At 44.5% G+C, this 21,680-nt stretch overlaps 2 protein-coding genes across 10 annotated transcripts in view; both read right to left on the bottom strand.

The window, feature by feature from the left end:
- Positions 1-284: 284 nt before the first annotated feature.
- mlc1 (modulator of VRAC current 1) lies at positions 285-9,269 on the bottom strand. Of its 3 annotated transcripts, none has more exons than XM_061676666.1 (12): positions 9,126-9,269; positions 6,774-7,024; positions 3,833-3,922; positions 3,657-3,710; positions 3,090-3,191; positions 2,901-3,002; positions 2,728-2,799; positions 2,536-2,652; positions 2,177-2,233; positions 1,493-1,615; positions 1,229-1,393; positions 285-1,061 (listed from the first exon to the last, which is right to left on the bottom strand). In XM_061676666.1, exons 2-12 carry the CDS (start codon positions 7,011-7,013, stop codon positions 984-986), a joined length of 1,200 nt encoding a protein of 399 aa, XP_061532650.1. In that variant the 5' UTR covers positions 7,014-7,024; positions 9,126-9,269; the 3' UTR covers positions 285-983. The 3 variants fall into 3 exon arrangements, with proteins under 3 accessions (XP_061532650.1, XP_061532653.1, XP_061532654.1); XM_061676669.1 differs by having other exon boundaries at positions 6,774-7,021; XM_061676670.1 differs by lacking the exon at positions 9,126-9,269 and having other exon boundaries at positions 3,833-4,954; positions 6,774-6,863.
- A 2,130-nt stretch (positions 9,270-11,399) lies between these two features.
- btbd11b (BTB (POZ) domain containing 11b) overlaps positions 11,400-21,680 on the bottom strand; it is a 61,187-nt gene continuing 50,906 nt past the window's right edge. For 3 of the 7 annotated variants that reach the window (XM_061676854.1, XM_061676856.1, XM_061676857.1), the window contains 14 exons: positions 20,375-20,464; positions 18,749-18,850; positions 17,941-17,982; positions 17,513-17,606; positions 17,153-17,288; positions 16,304-16,524; positions 16,014-16,192; positions 14,939-15,044; positions 14,531-14,633; positions 14,365-14,446; positions 14,195-14,263; positions 13,602-13,718; positions 12,554-12,667; positions 11,400-12,462 (listed from right to left, as the gene is read on the bottom strand). In XM_061676854.1, the coding sequence (XP_061532838.1) occupies positions 12,253-12,462; positions 12,554-12,667; positions 13,602-13,718; positions 14,195-14,263; positions 14,365-14,446; positions 14,531-14,633; positions 14,939-15,044; positions 16,014-16,192; positions 16,304-16,524; positions 17,153-17,288; positions 17,513-17,606; positions 17,941-17,982; positions 18,749-18,850; positions 20,375-20,464 (1,665 nt within the window). In that variant the 3' untranslated portion in view covers positions 11,400-12,252. The remainder of the gene's footprint in view (positions 12,463-12,553; positions 12,668-13,601; positions 13,719-14,194; positions 14,264-14,364; positions 14,447-14,530; positions 14,634-14,938; positions 15,045-16,013; positions 16,193-16,303; positions 16,525-17,152; positions 17,289-17,512; positions 17,607-17,940; positions 17,983-18,748; positions 18,851-20,374; positions 20,465-21,680) is intronic. The other 4 variants (XM_061676858.1, XM_061676855.1, XM_061676860.1 and 1 more) reach the window with 4 other exon arrangements.

Here is a 21,680-nt window from a genome sequence, read left to right as displayed (position 1 = left end):
CTGTTCACATAACCACAATAGGAGCCTAAAGCCCACCCAAAACTTGCCCTAGCCCAATCTAACTTAACCACTATAATTGTAATACTTTTGAAAGATGACTGACTGGCAGGCACAGGCATTCATGTCATGGTAAGTTTATCATCAACCAGTAAATATGAAATATGATTACTATGATGATTATTATTAAAGATGATGATAGGATACTGTCGTGCAAAAGGGACATTCTCGTGGGTTCGGTGCCTTGGTCAAGGGCAATCCAGCATCTTTCCAGCAACCTCCATATTCTGAGGTGTGTAAGCAAACCATGAAACCAAACATACTCCAGTACACACATAGTGTACAGTCATACTCGGACATTTCTTGGCTCATTTATTTGTTGTGTATATATAATTATAATGAGACCATTTGCAGTAGGCTTTCGAAAACGTGGAGAAATACACACTTTCTGCAGGTTTTATTTAAAGATCTCAAATACCAGGAAAGGACAATTAACTACAGCGATACTGCGCTTTACACAATGTCCTAAAAGTGCAAAAATGCTACACAATCATACCTTCACTGTCATAACCCTGCTGCTCCAACAAGAAATATATGCTGCAGGTTCAGGAAATGATTTGTCCCTTAGTGGACAACAAACCAAAGTCTAAATCTATCACAGATGGCATACTGTAGAACCAAGGGCCTAATCCAATGTAGCCTTGGCGACGACAAATGCGAAACAACATTTTAAGTTCACTTGGGTTATATTTGTCTGATATTGACATTTGTTTGATGATCTCAAACATTGAAGTGGTGAAACTATGCACAAATCTAAGCACCTGAGAAGCAGCACTGTATTCACTCGATGGTTCTCACTGTAGCAATCTACTTACAGTAGGACATGATACTGTTTGCATGAAAAATTCCTTTTTTTTTTTCCCCCAATTTACTTTCCACTTATTGGGGCCTCCAAGTAGTATTCTTCTGTATTGTGGTAATAGTGCTCATTGAGTGATTTGCACCATAATGGCCTTGCGGGGTCTTTCTTTGCTGAAGTTCTGCAGCACTCCATTGGATGATTGCTGCGAGAGTGAGGAGAAAGAGCGTCGTGTGTGAAGAAGCATGCATAAGTACGACAAACTCATATAATCATACATTAGGTGTGAATTGACACTATTTTTGATCTAATACCAGAAGCAGAATTGTGATATAAACCATTATATTTGGACATCTTGTGTTCAATGTATACCCCACAGTGCTGGTCGGAGGTTCCCATGTTGTCGTCACACTGTTGTGTTGCTCTCAAGCGGAGGCGACTCTTGTAGGAGGCGCAGTGCACCACGGTGGCGGAATTCAAAACTGCCTGCACCAGCAGTAACGCCAGCAGAATCAGCAGCAAGATGTCGTAGGATTGCTGTCGCACGGCCATGCGAAACGAAGTGATCCTAATGACTACTTTGTCGGGATTTGTGCTTCTGAAGCGGTCGGAGACGAATATTTCTATCCAACGTACCTTGGCCGGAGGTACATCATGTAGAAAAATGTCAATTAAGCTGATCACACTGCAAGAGAGGAAGCCGGAGGCGGAAAAGAGGAGAGGAGACGTCACACTGCTGATGGCGATCAGCACCTCCACCTGAATGACACCAGAGAGACGGCAAAACTTGAAGACAAAGTCTTCAGGTGGAGACCTACTCCTGACTCAAGCCACAAAGTGGTCCGTCCCCTTGTTAACTTCCTTATAAAACACACTCGGTGGCAGGTGCGCCATAAGAGGAGGTCAAGTGATAGCGATTCTAACAGCCGATGACTGGCAGGGAATGAAGAAGACTAATAACAAGCAGAAGTCAGGTTTGGGGGGGAAAAAGAAAAAAGAAGGTTGTGTGTTCTTTCTATTCCATTGCTGTTCTGTCACGGCAAGGCCAATAGCTTGTCAACCAATCAACAGCCTGCAGTGTTTCAAGCTCAACCCTTCAAGTTCTGTGTGACTATGGTTCGGTACCAAAATGGAAGGGTGCGTAAAGATGTGTCAGGAGAATCAATTATTTTGGTACCTTTGAAGCACAGATCATTGTGTACCAAATCAAACTGCACTAGGTGGCAGAAATGTTTTTTTTTTTTTTTTTTTTTTTAAATCCACACTTTAAATAGATTGAATTAAACACTATTAAGTCTTACAATGTTACATTGCACTCACCAGGCATTTGTTTGGGTATTCCGACACAACATGACTTGCGATAGCACTTGGAAAACACTGTAAACATGGAACAGATCACATCCGTTAAGTACAAAAAGTGACATGGCCAGAGACACGGACACTGACGTAAACTACAGCTGCTTTCTCTGTTTTGTCGTAGTTGAATGTTTACAAAAACGGGGCTCTGCTCGCTTTAGCGAGATGCTGTATATGGGGAAACTAGTGGTGGTCAAAGGATTGATCAGCGTCAGTGTCCTATGGGTTGTCATTTCAAATGATAAATTCCCTCACTACTTATCAGCTAACATAACACGCAGTCGCCTGCGCCAGTTTTCTTGTAAAAAGTGAGCGGAGCTTACAGCCACAAGGATCCAGAAAAATGTGACAGACAAGTACGGGCCGGGCAGCAAGGCATCCATGTTGAGCGCAATGATACCTCCGAACACAGCAGAGATTCCGACGATGACCTCGATCACCTGTCACGGGTGGGTTTCGGTCACACACAGCCATAAAGCCCGAACCGAGTGTCAGCGTGATTGACGGCTACTCACTGAGTAAGCTTTGAGAAGACGAGTGGGGAACACCGCAGGAGTTGTAACCAAAGGTCGTTGGCTCGTGTCAGTCTGGAGGAAGGGGTCAGAGTCGTCAGAAGTGGGTGATCCTTACGGAGGGTAACATCAAAAGGGACACACATACGCGCGCGCGCGCACACACACACACTCACCCTTCTGTGGCAGCAGCAATCCTCTCCAGAGCGAGCTGACAAGATGACAGTAGTAGCCATCAACACCTCCAGCAAAATCATCAAAATGAGGTTAAAGTTGATCTAGGGAGTGGAATAATAATAACAATGGGATCATTTCAAACAGAGATGGTCATATGGAATGCAACAAAAGGCTGGAGAGGATTTTACATTAACAGCTGAAGGGTTGAGAACCAGTTTACATCCAAACCAAACCAGGCAGGTGGTCGTCACTGCAAACGTCGACACGTAGACCACCTGGAAATCGGACACCTTGACAAAATGAGAAAACATACTATAGGACGCTGATTCCCAACACGGCGCATTCACGTTCTCCAAGAGCTTATTGCACTTCGGAAAATATGTATTGACAAATAAACGACACAGTGCATAGTGAAGCAGAACAATGAAGCACTCTACCACTAGATGGCAGAAGGCAAAATAACCCCTGTCGCCACCTGTTGCCATTTATACAAAAAGAGAAACAGCTCTATGTTCAACGAACAGGCCCACATTTCACACCGAGTGCATTTTTGAGTAAACTGAGACCATACCATAATTATTTAAGTATATACTGAATACAATACCATTTATGACATTTTGATTTGGCGGTGTGCCATGAGAATTAAAAAAAATAATAAAATAAAATTACAAAGCATGCCTCAATTGGCTCAATAAATGTTGGGGAAAAAAAAGAAAACTTTCATTAACATGTCTTTGTCCATGTTCATAACTTACTGCAACATGTCTGTTCTTGGCAATAGCAAAGCTAGCAATCGCTGCTGGTAGGCCCTGTTAAGAAGTTACAAAAACACGGGCACATATTCATTTACATATCTTTTCCCCTTAAACGTGAGGGATATTGCAGTCAAAATCAGGTAGAAGTACGGAAATCAGAATGCGATTTCACTTACAGCGCCTGCAGCACAGCGCAAGTAGTCCATGGCAACAGGAAAGAGATTTCCGAGGTACAAAGAGAATCCGGAGGTGATGAGCAGACTGCCCTGTGCTCGCGTACACACCCGTTCAGGTGGGCATATGCATGAAAAAAGACAAATAGATGACAATTGCATTCTCACGAGATGTCAACGATATGCAAATTATAATGAGTCCAAACTTACCAGTCGTAAAAAGAAATTTAAAGGAACTAACTGGAATATATGGGAATTTGGAGTAATATGAAGAGGAATTGGGGGGTGGGTGAGGGGGGGGGAAGTGCTCCACTTTGTTTATTTTCTAAAATCCGGTAGACAAAAGCACATGAGAATTTTCTCATGTGCTTTTTATTTTATTTTCAGTCGGTCAAAAATGAAAATTCAATTTCATTTATCATTTTTTTCCAAAATCCGTATTTGAATAATTGCATTACTTTGGCTACATTTTTTTCAACATTGTTTGTACTCCATATATTTTGTATAAATCTGCCCAGTAGGTGTATGGGCATTTGCATTCTAACAAAAAGACCATATATTGCCACTTTAAAACGGTTACTAGTAATGGCAGTATTAATAGTTAAACAATGTTCTAGTCAGCAGGGGCCTCTTCTTGATGACCAAAAGGGATCCTTATTGTAAGACATATTTGGAATGATGTACCACTATTTCTTATTTTAGAAAAGGGCAGCAATGCAGCAGGTTGCGCTTGCTATTCAGCCTTGACAAAGTACAGTAATGAATAGCCAGTGCTTGGCGAATACAGTCATAACTCGAACAAGCCTTATTGTAAAAGACAACAAATCAAAGCATTGCAAAAAACAACAAGTTGGGAGTTGTGGAAGCCCAGATTTCTTCTTTGTTTTTGGGTCTGGTGCCCCTCATTTTCCTCTCGGTGATACCCCGTAGATTCTCAATGGGGTTTAGATCCGACGAATTGGCCGGCACTGTGATGGCATGGGCATCAAACCAGGTTTCGGTGCTTCTGGCAGTATGGGCTGGGGCCCGGTCCTGGTGGAAGATGAAATCTGCATCTCCATACAGATCCTCAGCAGAAGGAATCATGAAGTCCTCTAAAACATTCTGGTAGACTGTTGCGGTGACCTGGGATTTAAGAAAGCAGAGTTTACCAACACCTGCACCGGACATTGCACCCCAAATCATAACTGACTGTGGATGTTCTTCACCCGTCTTCCTCCAAACCCTTGGACCTTGATTCCCGAATGGAAAGGACACTTTACTTTCATCGGAAAAGAGGACCTTGGACCACTGGCCAACAGTCCAGTCCTTCTTCTCCATGGCCCAGTTGAGACGCTTCCTACGTTGGGCTCAGGCTCAGAAGCGGCTTGACCCGGGGAACCCGACACTTGTAGCCCATCTCCCGGATGCGTCCGAATGTGGTGCTTTTTCAAGCTGTGACTCCCGCCTCATCCCACTCTTTCTGGATCCGTGCTCGATGCTTGAATCTTCTCTGTTTGATCATCTGCTGAAGCCCACGGTCATCTCTTTTGCTGGTGCATCTTCTCCTGCCACATTTTGTCCTTCCACTAGACTTTCCATCGATACGCTTGGACACAGCACACTGTGAACGGCAATGCCTCCTTAGCTAGGAACCTTTGTGGCTTCCCCATCCTATGGAGGGTATCAATGATGGTCTTCTGGCCAGTTGCCGAGTCTGCAGTCTTCCCCATATTGAACCCAACTGAGACAATTGAACCCAACTGAAGCCTTTTAATGAGACCTGGGGCAACCTGTGCAGGTGCTCTGAGTTCAGTAGATGATTAGTGTGTGACACTCGGTTTAAAACATTTATGGCCTGAAAAATTTGGGCTGATTTATTCCAAAAAGTATTCTACTTTTTGGAAGTATTCTACTAATTTGTATATAGACTCTTATTTTACCGTGACGTGACGTGACGTGCGCAAAGCTGAGAGAGAGAAAAATGATTGGCGCGGCGGGGCACGCCCAGAGTGGGACTTTGGGTGAAGCCATGCCTATATGTAGCATATATTGTTTTGTTAAGTTGCTTCATGTGCAAGTGTGCACGTGCGACGTGAAAAACAAGTTTGTGAAGTTCATGGGGAATGTGAAGTTTTATTAAAGCCCGGATAAAAATGGTTGGGTTACGTCAGACAAACAAATCATGCCGGTGGCAGACCCCAGACAGGAAGAAGGTGAAATAAGCAGCTAATTTAAGTTTCTATTTTGTACTTTCTGTGGATTTGTACAGGTATGTCCTTCATAGATACAGCTATTCCACGTGTTTTGTCTTTCTTTTTTAGTTTGACTCTGTCAATCCTGCCTGTATACCTTTACAAAGCAGGGGGAATAACTGCACTTTCATTCCGAAACGTTCCCACTTTAGTTTGTACGGTGTGATGAGTCAGTTGAGCCTTTCGAAATTTCCAGATGGATCTGGAAATGTGTGTCAATTTAAAATGATTTCTAAATTGTTTTATAAAAGGTATATACAGTTTATATATCTACTGTGATCTGTAAGTTGCAACTGTAAATCATTCATAATCGTGTTGAAATTGCATTCATTTTGTTATGACATATGCGATCGCAACAAGATAGTAATCAATAAATGTGAATATTTGACCAATCGTAGATGTAATTACTAACAATGGGGGGGGGGAAATCGATTTGTCGTTATTTATAATGTATAAGGTCATGTATAAGGAGACGCTGGTTTGCCCCACTTGAGCTCAAATTGGAGCGGATGTGGCCCGCCGTGTACTAAAAGGAGTTTGACACCCCTGCGGTAACATAACAAGGAAGCGGAGAATCAAATTCTTGTCACCATCACACCCACATTTTCAACATCACGGTTCTCTCTCGTCAAAAGAGATCGCGCGACCCTTTTCAAACGTGTGCGTGCGACAGTCTAAAGAGTTGAATCCTATCCTGCGCTTCCTCTTACCCCTATGAGGACACTGTAGAGCCAGGCCCTGTAGTTGAAGCAGGGGTGCTTTCGAGGCTCCGGCCGGGCCAGCTGCAGGTCACTGGCCCTCACGTCCACAGTGTAGCCGTCCCGCTCGGACGCATCCCGCTCCCCCCTGTCCGCTCCTCTACCGCCTCGCCTTCCCGGCGTGCCTCTTTCGAGAGTGGACATGGGGCTGTAGGTGAACTCCTCTCTCGCTGACACCTCTTCACGCTGCATGGCTGCAACTGCTGGCAGATGTGGCAAACAAACAAAGGAGTTGTTGGCAAATTAGCATGGTAGCTTACATTGTGCCACATTTGCGGGGGGGGGCGTGCGTTTGTGAAATGAGCAGGACAAGTACTGCATGCGCATTGCCCATGTAAAATGTGCCTGTTCACCGGCGAATTCCTTATTCCGCAGTTGCTATTGACCTTTTCGCCATGACGTCACACGTACTTCCAGGTGGTCCAGAGACAGACCCTTAAATGCTTTAAATGATGATTTTTCGCCTTCTACTGCTTTAGTTCGAATATGTGTCAGTGGGGAAAAAAAGAATACTTGAGGTGACCTGCTTGGATGACATACACTACGCCAGCTGCAATTTACATTTCAAGCGGTAAGTTGATTCCAAAATAGATGTGGTGGAAATTCAGACATTGCTAACTTGATGACTGAGGGAGGACCGCGTACGGTAACCGATTGACTTTTCTGACGCTCGGACGAATGAATGGCAGCGATGTGTTCTTCGGACGGCGAAATCCACAGTGTGCTACAGAACCGACTTTGGCGAGGAGGCGAGCGATTTGGTTTTGCTTAATTACCCCAAAGGCAAAATCCAGCCAAACATTCGAGAAAATGGCTTCCACAAAAGCGGTTTGTCCATTCAGAAGTGGCTACGTTGTCGATAGGCGGTTTTGCCACGTGTTTGCGACGTGTATCTGGCGGCACAACGATGAAAGCTAACAATATTTTATAAAGGTTTTCGACCAGGTCAGCGGCGGTCGGTCACTCTGGTTCTACCAGCCAGAAGTACTCCGACACCTTTTGTTTACAAACTTTCTCAAAAGATCTATTGACTCCTGATCGGAGCGTCCGTAAGAATGGTTTATCACGCGTTAAGTACTCAGGAAGTGTAGATTTCCAGAACGACGCTGTCCATACGATCCAGAGCGAACAGAACGTAGCCGTTCTGCAGGCCCGTCGGACACCGAGGAGGCCTTTCGTGACTGTCGGTGAATCTGAATATATTATGGTTACGTTGAGCAACGATGACAGTTTGGGTTGTGTGGCCGGTGTGGAGAAGACGGGGGAGGATTCTACGCTGATGTGCATTGATAAAATAACCCCAACTGGAGGTGACGGGATGCGGCGAGGCGGTGGCTCCATCACTGGAAAACAAAGCTTCGCATGTATTCAGAGAGATGACATTCTGCAACCCGTGGCAATCGCATCGCTCCCCATTCGAGGACGGAACTCCTCAAAGATTGCAACGCCGGACTCCACAAAGCTCTGTGTGGGCCTGCCTCAAAACCAATTGACTCCACTGTTCACGCTCAACAAGCACTGCTTGAGCGGAACGCCATGCCGCTGCAGGCTGTGCGTGGTCCACCCGCACGCTACTTGTTAAAAGAATGCTGTACATAATGATGGAACACTCGAGAGCAGCCTTGGTCTCCAGACCACATTTTGAAGGTCTTGGTCTTGCCTCGGACTCGACTCCCAAAAGACAGAACTACTTTTACGGCGTCGAAGTCTACGTTCGCCGAGGAGCTACGGAACTGCGCTCGGCTCCGGGGGCCTACAACGATTCCGACCCCCACTCCCGCGTCACGTCCACAGCGGACAGGAGCGCAAGCATTTTGGCGCACAGCGTCGGTAATGTTTTCAAGTTGCTCTCGGCAAATTCTCCTACTTAATATTCCTATTCAATCTACCATGCAAAGGTCTTCGTTTTGTAATGACCACGCGTCTCTATTGGAATTCAATGAAAACCTACAATAACTACATAGGAATAAACGGCTGCGGTGTTACGCAGTGTGACCTCGCTTGCGCTCTCACTACACTTGTCCCACACGGTAACCTTATTATAGCACGCGGTGAAATGATTCGGGAGCCTGACGAAATGATCGGAAAACTGCACATTCAAAGGAAAAAACAATGGCACGCCAAAGCGCAGGAAGGAGCCTCTGCGAAACCTCAATGGAACGGAATCCAATGACAATGAACACCCGGATCTGTTTGACTATTTACTGTTGTACAAAGTCCGAATTACTGCTGTGAAAAGGAAAGAAAAACAACGACGTTGAAGAAAAAAAAGCGTCCGTCGTTTCTCAGAGTCCACTCACTCACCCGCTACTGTGTAATCCCAAACCAAGACGCGATAGCTGCTGCCTTTGGTCTGCAGCTCCTTTCATACTCCATAGCTCACTTTCGCACACGCACAGTTTTCAAAGTGTGGACCTAAAACACATGGCCGTTGTCCTGCCAGCCAAGTTTTTGTTCCAAAGGGAGAGCGCCTGTGCATGACAACAAGGGCGGTTTGAGGGGGCTCGCACCGGGGGCAATTCTCTTTTCATACTCTCCTTTACCTCACACCGAAAAGACGTCTCTGTTAAGGAGCAAGAACACAGCAATTCCAATCCGAGAGGTAGGAACCCACGGGGGAAGTTTGATAACATTGATTCCCGAGCTTCAAGTCAATGATTTTGCATGTCAACGTCTTGACTGGAGATGCGACCGTTGCCCGGCACACGCGCCTCAGGATTCCGTGCGGCCTTTAATGCAACATTGTCTGTTGGCGCCGTAACCATAGCAACACCGTAACAATGGTCTTCGCCCTTTCCCCCCTCGCAGTTTCTGGGCCAGACGCACTCACTGCAAATGCCACACATGAGTGAGTGGAAGTGCAAAAAATAAAGTGCCACCGTGTCATCATGCGGCTCAATCGGGAATATTAGGCTTCGTCAGTCGATAAGATTCTTCCATTCGCCTGACCGCGCGCATGCGCGGGGGGGGGGGGGGGCTGCTGCTGGAGAACAATAACAGGCCTGTTCTTTCTGCGTACCACTCGATTCTTTCCTCCTCCACCGCTTCTCTCCACAGGTGTGCGTCTCCTTTTTAGTCAATTGACTCGTGAGAACACAAGACAGATGATGTCATGACACTTTTGAGCACTTCGTCGGTGATGATTCAATAGGATATGTTTTCAACACGTTACGATTTGGGGGATTTTGTGTTTTCCAGCCAAAGCTTGTGGCATCCCCCCCCCCCAACTTGGAACAGACAATACCGTATCTTAAAGGGAACATACTTTGCCAAACCAACCTTTTCGAGTATTTGGGATGTCATATTGTCTCTACGGTGCCTCAGTAAACACGTGAAATATGAATTAAAGCTGTCCACGCATTCCTAAACTCCAGATGTTTTTTTCTGTTGAGTGCACTGCAATCGGGTTATTTGAATTTCTGGATCTTCTCGCCGTCACGAGGGAAGATCTCCACCTTCCCTTGCCGCTCCCAAAGCCGCTGTGCTCTCACAAAGTGGGTCTTTTACACAGAGGCAACCAATCAGAGGAAAGGGGGGCTGTCTTAACCAAATATGGAAAACGGGGATACAAAATTGGGTCAAACAGTAATAGCTATCAGAGGGGGCTTTTCTGGACACTCGTATGACAAAACCAAGGTGTTTTTTTTTTTTAATGAAATGGACACTTTTATACTAAGTCCATATTGGGGAGTCACTCCATGGAGGTGTAAATAGCTAAACTCCTTACTTTAAATAAAGGAAAAGACAAGAAGGGTAAAAAAAAAAAAAAAAAAAAGAAAGCTTAAAACCAGCTACGTGATTATCTTTCCACAGATTTTCTTGCATCAGCCAGGCCTTAGCCATGGCACTTTACTGGTGTGTATTTGGTCTTTTCAAAAATAATAAGCACTACCCAGCAAGTAAATGACGGATAAATTGCCTGGTGGACATTCTGGTAAAGTTTGAGTTCCTTTGTTCGACAAAAGGACAAAAGGACACATGACGTGGAGTTCTTACGGTTAACATTATTCATGGGAAACATACACACGGCATAGATGTAAACAAATTCACCAATTATTAAAATAAACCTGTATTTATTGTATGAATTCACAATGTGAGTGTGACAATGAACTGTTTTTTTTTTTATACTTCTCTTCTTATTTTCCACAATATTGTCTTTATTGCTAATCAGTAGTCAATGACACTGAGAATGCACACTGTTTTTGTAGTACATGTGATCAATTCATTTTTCATCTCTTTGTCAAATGTTTTTCTGTTATTGAATGTCATTTATTTATCCCGAACAACATCTGCTGAATGCCAAATTAAACCACTGTGCTGCGCCTGCCTAGACTGTGATGCAACCTTTCAGCAGGTATGAGCCAAATATTTACATCAAATAGGACATCAGATGCCCCATTGCGGGTATTTTTGTTCTTGTAAGCCGGGCTGAGACAGTAGACTGCTGTACGTTCATAAAGGAAGATAGGTCGCACGCACATACCTGACGTAGTTTCTCAACTCTCCGATCACGGCCGATGGCGTCTCCAGTTCGCGATTAAACACACCTTGAGCCTCTCACCAAGAATGACAACACAGTTTAGGTTTTGTGACACATTTAGTGACCCATGCTGATGACAAATCAATACTCACTTATTACTCCCGCTTAGACAAAGCAAAGGCCTCAATCCTCCAACACGCTCTCCCTTTGACATGCGACATTTACACACAGATAAGATTCTTTTCGTTGTTGTTATAACAGCAATACTCAACAGTAAGACACATGAGAAAACATCTGTGGATATTTACAGTGACGCACATTATTGATTGAACCGCTTTTATCAACCCTATTTACAGAGTATTGAGGAAACTGAATTTCTGATTTCCACATGAAACATGATGGACGCCACTTTATGTTATGTTACAGGTCAGCTATTTGGCCTGAAAGAGTAATCATCAGGACTGACAGTACAAATATATTACTTACCACAAATGCATTAGCAAGTAATCACAACATTAGACACCAGCAAGTCTTCCTCACAGCCCAGGAAGGATCATCAGTGGTATATCTGTTTATAAAAAAAGCCCAAATATCTCAAAACATGGAACCGCATCCTTCCCGTCCGTGTCCACAGGTCAACATCATGATGGAATAAACAGCAATGAGCTGAGAAGTATTTGGATGACATGGATCGTATTTTGTTATTGTCCATTTTTGTGGGAAAGTACAGCTATTGTATGAGTGTCACCACTACGCCGGAGGAGACAGCCTCCACCAGAACTGAGTGTCTGCTAAAAAGCATCAAGAGGCTGACAGAAACTGCAACAAGGCAGCCCACGCACGCACGCACGCACACACACACATTTATTTGTGTTTTTATTGCAAAGATTCCCCAGTTGTATTCATCCCTTGCGTTTCCAAGTCTGCAATTGTTTTTATAAGTTTAGGAGTTCAAACAATGGATCCCTTGGATGAGGACAAGTGGATGGACTGGATGCGGACAGCCAGCCTTTTCTCCAAGTTCTGCAAGGTGTTGAAGCTGGGACTATCTGGAGGTACTTCATACAGCAGCTGTTTGAAAGGCTCCAGCTCTATCAGCATGACCATGTTCTTTAGGAAGTAGCCCTCTAGGTAGGATGCTAGGTCTGGTGCATCTAAAAACTGAGAGTTCCAGAAAGTTAGAAAAGGGTTGAAATTGCACGAAAAGCCGATTTACACGATCACGGTGAAAAAGCGTTTGTCTCGTTTGCACCTTCGTGTGGTTGTAGATCTCCACGCAAGTCTCTGTGTTTATGTTCTTCGTGCAGATCATCTCACAGTGCCTTTGCAGTGCCTCCAACTGGAAGAACTTCGACGCCGACAAAAGCTGCAATAAACAGTGAAACGCTTAGGTCCGGAACTATTTGTACAGCGTTTTTACTTTTTCTGTTTCGTATATGAAAAAGAAACAACAAAACAACAAAAGATATGATTGAAGTGTGTATACAGTATACACATCATGACACGTGTCATGATTGGGTATGAAAGGCTTCGGTGTTCACAAGCAAGGACATGCAGGTTTTGGAGCAACAGCCAAGCAAATCTTTTTCAGGGTCGTCCCTCCTGCTTATTTCACCGAGAAAAAAGGCCAAGTCACGTTCTGCACGTTTGGCCCCTCCTGTTTTCTTCTTTTTCTTTTTGCATATTTGTCACACTTAAATATTTTCCAACATCAAACAAATTGAAATATTAGTCAAAGACGACACGTACACGTTTTGTAAATGAAGGTTTTTATTATTGAGGGAGAAAGAAAATCCCAACCTACGTGGCCCTGTGTGAAAAGGTCATCGGCCCCCTGCCCATGAAAACATGACTGCGGTTTATCATACCCGAGTTCAATTTCTCTCGCTATACATAGCAGGCCTGACGCAGCGGTGAACCTTCCCAGGAGTGGCCGCCCGACCAAAATTACCCCAAGAGCGCAGCGACGGCTCATCCAAGAGGTCACACAAAAGACCCCACAACAACGTCCAAAGAACCGCAGGCCTCACCTGCCTCAGTTAAGGTCAGCGTTCGTGACTCCATCATAAGGAAGAGACGCAAACCAAAAAGAACATTAAGGCTCATCTCAATTTTGCCAGAGCACATCTTGATGATCCCCAAGCCTTTTGGGAAAATACTCCGTGGTCTGACGAGACAAAAGTTGGAACTTTCTTTAGAAGGCGGGCGTCCCGTAAAAGTACCACAGCACTTCAGTAAATTATGGTGGTGGTGAGTGTGATGCTTCAGGACCTGGAAGACAAATGAATTTGGCTGTCTACCCAAAAATCCTCAAGGAGAATGTCCGGCCGTCTGTCCGTGACCTCAAGATGAAAGGAACTTGGGTTCTGTAGCAGGACGATGATCCAAAACACACCAGCAGGTCCACCTCTGAATGGCTGAAGAAAAACAAAATGAAGACTTGGGAGTAACCTCGTCAAAAGTCCTGAGCGGAATCCTATCGAGAGGCTGTGACCTGACCTTAAAAAGGCGGTTCACGCTCGGAAACCCTCCAACGGGGCTGAATTACAACAATTCTGCAAATTCCTCCACAGCGCTGGAAGAGACTCGCTGCTCGTTCTCGCAAATGCTTGACTGAAGTTGTGGCTGCTAAGGCTGGCCCAGCCAGTTATTAGATTTACGGCGCAATCACCTTTTCACGCAGGCCCATGTAGGTTTGGATTTTTGCCCTCCTTTAGTAATAAAAACCTTCATTTAAAAACTGCCTTTTGTGTTTACTTGTGTTGTCTTTGACTAATATTAAAATGTGTTTGATGATGAGAAAAACTGTGTGTATGTGTTTTCCTAGATAAACAAATCTGAAAAAAAGAAAACAAAACAACAAAATGACAATTTAAGGGACGCGTGAGCTAACCTCCATAACATCAGGGTTCCTAATGTGCAGAGCATCTGCTCCTCCACAGTAGAGATACTGCATCACAAGCTGCGAGGGAACAAAGGCGAAGTCGATCGTTACGCGGGGATCTACACACTATGAACGCAAGCAAAGGACGTGAACATGCGATTTGGAGTACAGTAAATCACCTGAAAAATGTGGTATTTGACATGGCTAATTTCAATGCAGGTGTTTTCACCACAAGGCCTATTTGCAAGAAGAGCTTTGAACCTTCAGGAAAAGACGTTGATGCAAAAAAAGTCACTTTATTATTGTTGATGATATACGTCTCCATTACCACTATGAGAAAATTACCTGTTGGAGGCTGTGAAGAGCAGGACTTTGTGGGCATAAAAAGGCTTCCCCTCCACCAAGAAAGTCACATCTGACATCTCTTTATTGTTCAGGAAGTGAGGATCTAAAAGACACGAATGATGTTCAGATTGTATTTTAAAAAAAGAAAGGAAGAAAGAAAGAAAATGTCCGCCATGAAGGTCAACAATTATTATTCTGCGTAAATGATATTTGACTCCCTATCTACGGGCACAAGATGGCGCTCTGTCCTCTTTCCTTCATTAAGCCTTCAGTTCGAGAGTTGACCCAACAATACCTCCGAGAATTCTTTGCAATTGCACAGCCCAAATGCTGTTTTTATTTCCACGACAAGCACAACAGGATTCAACAGAAAGATTGTCGCTTCAAAACATAGCGGCAGGCTCTCACCGAGGCGCGATGACTGTTTGCGTTTAATCTCTGCCAGTTTTGGGATCGGGTAGGGCCCGTAACACTGGGTGAAGATGGCTGACAGCTGTTGGCTGATCACTTCATTCTGATAAAAAACACAAAGTGTACAAACATGGATTTCATTTCACACCTACAAATTTGTGTTGGACACGTATCAGATATGTTTTACACCTCAAGTTCCTACGAGATGAGCGTGTGACACTGTGAAAAGAGAAACACGGGAAAGACGTGGCTCCTATTCCAGTTATTCCCAACTCACCTGTGTGTGTTCGAGTAGCCAAAGCAGAAGGGGAGAGGAGGAACAGTGCGATTCGCTACAAAGTTGTGTGCAGTCAGGCTGTTTGCTCTTTATGAGGCGTGACACAAGCAAACAAGGTCCACGAGAAATCAAATAGATCTGTCTATGCCGAACATGGAGCAACTGGATGGAACCAAAGACAGTGTAACTGGAGCCTTTGACATCCAACACAATCCATTCCAGGAGGCGGTTCCATTGCCAACCGGTTTCAACGAACCTTCCCCGTGAGAAATAATGTCAAGCGGAATCAATCCGTTCCCGTCGTCGCCAACTCTCAACATTACAAAACGGTCCAGATAATGGGTTGAGGGTGATAGCAGTAATAACACAGTACACTTCATTGGTGTATAATATCAAGAATATTTCATCCAAGGTTTGTTAATAGTAAGTACAAAATATATATAACATGGAGTAAACCAATAAGTGTTGCTTCCAGTAATAAGTGTCAGTTTCATTTGTACAGTCATTGTTTTCTCCCCTTGGTCTTATCATCAATTGAGACCCTTGTGAGGGAATTTACACACACACACAAATAAAAAAAGAAAAAATAATCAAAATAATCCAAAGAAATTGCAAACAATACATATTGTATTGACATATTAATGTCCTGTCCCATTTGTGCTTGGCTTCTGGATTCTTGCAGTCATTTTGGACCATCTTTGTAGTCGTTTAACTGTCAACCCATTCGGGATCTGTGTTTTCTACATTTGGCAATGACTATAGAGAGCGGTTACGCCACGATGCGACAGCTTGTACCTTGCTGGCTCCGAGGATCTGGAACATGAGAGGCAGGCCGTGCGTGACGAGCTCCTCGGTGTACTCATCTTCCTCGATGCAGATGAATTCTTTGAGAAGACCCTGGATCAGTGGACGTCGATGCTGGGAGAAACATGTGCGCAGAGATTCCAGCCACGTGTGCAAAGTCCACGGCACCCCTGGGCAAGCGGTACGGACGGAACGGCGCGAGAAATAACAACCAAACATCAAATGTTATCAAAAATAATGAGTAATTGTCCATTTTTGTGTGTGCTAATAAGTAAACTAACCAAGGCTCCGTATATCTATGGTGATGTCTACATGTCCGTGTTCTGAACTGTGGTACATGGCTTCTTTCAGGGCTTTCAGTTTGGCCTTCCCTGTACGGATTAGGTCCGTCTCAGATGAACTTCTTCCCTCCGGCTCCGATCCTTCTGCCAGAATCTCTTCCAGGGATAAGACGTCTCCTTTGCCTTTCTCCGTGTGAGACAACAGCTGCCGAAAAACATTTCTGGAAGAACCAAGAGGAAAAAAAAAAAAAGTTGAATACTTTTACTGACTTTAATTCTCGATAAATGTACATCTTCCTTTATCTCACATGAAATGTAAAAGCAAACGCAGAAATATCTGTTGCGTTGTCACCAAAAACATACAGGTTCAGGCAGCAATTATTTTTTTCAAGATCAGTTCCCACAGGAGCTCTGTAAAGTGGTACGTAATTGAAAAAAAAAAAAAGTGACAAACGTATGTACAGTATATCTAATGTCACCAGACAACAGTCAACAGCGCTATACTTAGTCAACACAGTGAACAATTCATGACATTCAAATGGGATGAAAGGGACTGTTGTCACAGTGTGGACACCAAAAGAATGTTCGAAAAAACAACCGCACTTTCAGTCACAGAATATTAATCATGTAATGAGCGACAAAAAAAAAAATACAATCAAAAAATCCACGTGTTAATTTTATGGTCCGTTAATCTGCCGAGCGGATGAGTTTGCGGGGTGTGCAATATGGAAATGATAGTGTATACAGAGAAGGCGGAACGGTGACTGAGGGTGCGTGCTGCCGAGTCGCCCGCGGGTGCGGAATGGCGGTCGAACGCTTAAGTAGGGTTTTACCGTAAAGGTACATCACCTGTGGCCGTGCGCGGCTGCCAGGCTGTAGGAGTTCATATCTCCCTGTGGCGCAGTGGAGATGCCATTGCGAGAGATGGTTCCCAACATGGGGTCGGCCCCCCGCTCCAGTAGCAGGCTCGCCAGCTCAAAGTTACCTGCGCATGAAACGTAAAAAAAAAAAAAAAAAAAAAAAGGGGCACGCACACTCAACAGAATAATAATAATAATAATAATAAAAGAACCTGATAATAAAGTCTTTGCCAGCTCTGAGAAAAATTCGCCTTTAAGTCACGACTCAGCCACGGATGTGAAGCTGTTCGAAATGGATTTGGAGGAGCAGCGGGATGGGAAGCGAGGAGTGACGTTGGGTTGCACGTACCTGCGGCAGCGGCCAGCTGCAGCGGGGTCTCAGTGTAGTTCTCCATCCCGTCCTGCAGGGAGCCCTCCACGTTGGCTTTGGCATCCAGAAGCAGCTGCAGAGTTCAGGTGGGAAGCGGGGGAGAGATGGCAAAAGAAGACTTGGCGTGAAGACTTTGAGCTTCTTTCACCAAAGACTCAGTTAATGAATGTTCGATTGCTAAATTAAAATACAGGCTGCCCTGGAACTAATTGTCTTCTTGTTTCATTAAGAATGGAAATCAAGCCAGCTGCCACTCACTATCTTTAGCCAAGCACAAAACGGGCAGACTGTGAGCCAGGGCAAACAGACCCACTGAGAACCTACAGAAACCTACCAATTTTACATAAAAGCAATTTAAAAAGTAAATGTCTTTAATATTCATACACATACACGTTTCTCTTTTATACCTTTGAAGTATCGTTCACGTTGACTGATCTCACCATGCGCTCCTATTGTTAAACACGAGTAACAAGAGACGTTTAACAGTGAAAAGCTTGTAAAAATAATTTCAAGTTGCAGTGCACATTTGAATTTTGAATGATATTTATTCAAAGAGAGATCAAAATGCCCGGGCACATGGTCTAATCATTTTCCGCTGAAATTAAATTACACAAATGAGTTACCGGATTAGTTAAATGAGTTCGATGACAATTCGTCCGCTGTGGTTAACCTTTCCATTTACTTAAAGGAGTCAGTTCCATCCATCCATTTTCTTTACCGCTTATCCTCACTCGCGGGCGTGCTGGAGCCTATCCCAGCTGTCTTCGGGCGGGAGGCGGGGTACACCCTGAACCGGTCGCCAGCCAATCGCAGGGCACATAGAAACGAACAACCGTTCGCGCTCACATTCACACCTGCGGCCAATTTAGAGTCTTCAAATCTACCTAGCACGCATGTTTTTGGGACGTGGGAGGAAACCGGAGTGCCCGGAGAAAACCCCACGCAGGCACGGGGAGAACGTGCAAACTCCACACAGGCGGGGCCGGGATTTGAACCCCGGTCCTCAGAACTGTGAGGCAGACGTGCTAACTCGTCGCCCAGCGTGCCGGCGAGTCTGTTCCATTTGGTGGAAAAGGCAAATGTTCACAACCCGACCCCTTCTCGATCACGTCAAAGTGGAACTAAAAAGATGATCGTTGATTGACATGAAAATGATGACCAACCATGAGCTGAAGCACAGATTGAGATTGAACAGATGAGAGAGGGCATCACTACCTGCACCACAGGCACATGTCCATGTGACACAGCAAAAGTGAGGGGCGTCGCCTGGCGCGTTTCGGGAAAGACTGAGTGGTGCTTGTGCACTGTGTTTGGCACCTGGGGAATGGACATAAAGGAGGGTAGTAGTTGAAGGAGGGGATGGGGACATGGAAGGGAGATGAGGAAGAGAGACACGAAGCCATTAAAAACTACGACACGGCCAAGCGAGCGCAAGACGAGCTACTACAAGGGAGGACAGGAAGTTCTACGGGAGCAACTGGAGTAATTATCGAAGAGGCCTGGGGCTGCAGAGGACAACCTGTCAGCAAGTTCACCGTCTAATGAACACAAAATAAATTGATCTGTCTCGTTAGGCCTCATCCTAATGGCTTTTTCCTCTGCTCTCTCCTCCCTCCACTGTGGATTCTCTGAGAGGGCTTCGACCTCTCCTCCGATCTGGGAAAATGCAACAAATCAAGGTACACACATTTTCCACGGTTGAGAATGTGTGATGAGGTAAAAAGACCTAGTGGCTAAGCGATGCGTAGATTGCACCGCTTTGACCAAGTGTCGGCGAACTGCACATTAAAGCCGGCACACTGGTCGATGCGTGATGCATGTTGCTGAGGTGATCAATGGTCACGATCATGAGGCTTTAACTTTATGTTGTCCCTGACATCTTGCCTCTTTTCTGGACACGGTGAGACTTTCCCGAACGTCAATTACTGCACTGTTAGTCCCTTTAAAAAGTAGGTTTTAAACTACTTTTCACCAAATGAGAGTGTGGGCTTCTTTTCAGCAGTTAATCGCTTTTCTCGGCGGATATTGCATTTGGATTACTGTACCGGCGCATTTTACAGAGATCAAAAATCAGAGACCCGGGATAGGTGCTTAACAATGTTGACTGGAACCCCAGGTTGGAAAGATTCCTCTTGTTGCTCCTTGTTTGTATGAAAGCAATGCAGAGATCCAACTTGGTGTGTGTGACAATGATAAAATGAAAAAGAGTAATTAGAAGACATTTGTGGGAGAAAGTAATTCATAAGTTTTTTTATTCAAGATTTTTGGTTTTCTTTTTGAAAGTGTGATTTTAGATGGCTTCGGCGTACAATTACACTGCATCATGCAACGTGTATTTTGTACATATTGCACAAATAATATCGAAGCTTAGTTGTCTTGTTTAGCTACGTGAGTGAGCCAAAAGTAGATAAAGAAGTGCAGTGCTACACCACTGACAACTACAAGCGGTATAATAAAGATATTGTTAAATTATTACCTCTTTGTCACTTTCTATCAAAACAGAACACTAGCAGCAGGATTCCAAAATTGTAAGCAATATTCCGTTGCACTTCTTGCATTGGAATTCCATTTGTCAAGGTTTACCGATAATGCCGTGGCCGGTCAGGAAGGACAATCATTGCCTCATGATCCTGAGTGCTTCAACAGTGAACAGTACAATACATGGAGATGACAATGGAAGAGATGAGTGTCAATCATTTGTTTTTCTTTCACAGCAACACCTTTGATTGCTTTGTACCCAGAAACATGCTTTTCTCGCTAAAAAGTGTAGGTATTGGAGGTGCACATTGTTTTGCAGTTGACCTTGAAGCACCCTAGATATACTCCAACCAAAACACCAACCTCACTGTTAATATTAGCTCCAGCATCCAGCAGCATCTGCACCATGGCCTCGTCTCCGCGGACACAAGCGTACATGAGTGGGGTCATCCCCTGCATGAGTACGAGCACAGAACACAAGAGCAGCTGCATCATATTTGAAGATAACGCTCTCATTTTAGCGTAGCATCACATGGCCAACACATTGGGTACAACTGCTCACACTGGTTTTGTAGTACACACTATCCTAAAGTGTCCGGAATATACCCGACAAAATTTCCAAATCACTTTTTTATTTTCTTTTTGTCATGGAATTAACATTTCTGGGCAGCGCGGTGGTGAATGTGGGACGCATGTCTGCCAAACGGTCACGGGTTCCGCATTTGAATCTCAGCTTGGGCTTTTTTTCTGTGTGAAATAAGCTCGTTACCGCCATTCTTGCGTGGTACTGTGGTTTCCTGCGTCCACATTTCCAAAACATGTGAGGTTAAAGACTCTCAATTGTCTATCGGTGAGAGCCGGCGTGTGAATGGTTGCTTATCTAAATGCACCTCTGCCCAAAGTCAGCAAAGCTGGGAGAGGCTCCAGCTCACCCATAACCTTGAGCAGGATAAGGGTTGGATAGATGGATCTATAGCTAATATTGCAGCCAACATCCATCCATCCTCTACACCGCTTTTCCTGTTCAGGGTCATGAGGAGTCGGAACCTCCCGGCTGACTTTGGGCGAAATGTGGACTACAAACCGGACGGATCTCCTCTCACGCAACCAAAATGTGTATCGCATTAAGCAATATTGACTGTATACTTTAGAAATTTGAAAACGCTGTACACCACACCCAAAGTCGGCTGGTTAAAAATAAAAATCACTTGACATTCTCTGCCAGTTTCCTCTGGACCAAGGTTAGAACGTTGCCCGAGATACAACCCTGGCACTTGATCGAGCTCGGATCAACTGCAGTGGTGTAGAAAAGCAATGCAACGAAGTAACAGGTTTTTTTTTTTTTAATGTTTTGACCCTGGCTTAAAAAAAACAAAAACAAACAAAAAAAAGAAAAAGTCAAACAAAATTGTAGACATACTTCTTTTATGGAATCTATTCAGACCGTCATGAGTTGCGCAGATGTGGACCTCTACTATAGGCAACGACACGATGGGCGCTGCGGCCTCAGACCGGGGGTGTCAAACTCATTTTTAATCTCGGGCTACATCGTAGTCATCACGGTTGCCACGGATAATTGGACCACAACAGATTTTCCCCACATGCGCTTGCAAGATGTTGTTATGATCTGATGAAACCGAGTTTGACCTTTTTGGCCATAATTCCAAAA

This window comes from Phycodurus eques, chromosome 5 (assembly GCF_024500275.1).
Source record: "Phycodurus eques isolate BA_2022a chromosome 5, UOR_Pequ_1.1, whole genome shotgun sequence".
Classification (NCBI taxonomy): domain Eukaryota; kingdom Metazoa; phylum Chordata; class Actinopteri; order Syngnathiformes; family Syngnathidae; genus Phycodurus; species Phycodurus eques.
The sequence above is the reverse complement of the archived record's forward strand: the minus strand, read 5'-3'. Positions and strand labels throughout refer to the sequence as shown.

Bases quoted from the DNA above. Each gene is read 5' to 3' on its own strand.
- mlc1 (XM_061676666.1), bottom strand. From the start codon at position 7,013: ATGCAGCGTGAAGAGGTGTCAGCGAGAGAGGAGTTCACCTACAGCCCC. The intron at 3,923-6,773 runs GTAAGAGGAAGC...ACGCGAGCACAG, and splicing joins TCTACAGTGTCCTCATAGGG to GGCAGTCTGCTCATCACCTC. The intron at 1,394-1,492 runs GTACGTTGGATA...GCCGTGCGACAG, and splicing joins ATGATGTACCTCCGGCCAAG to CAATCCTACGACATCTTGCT.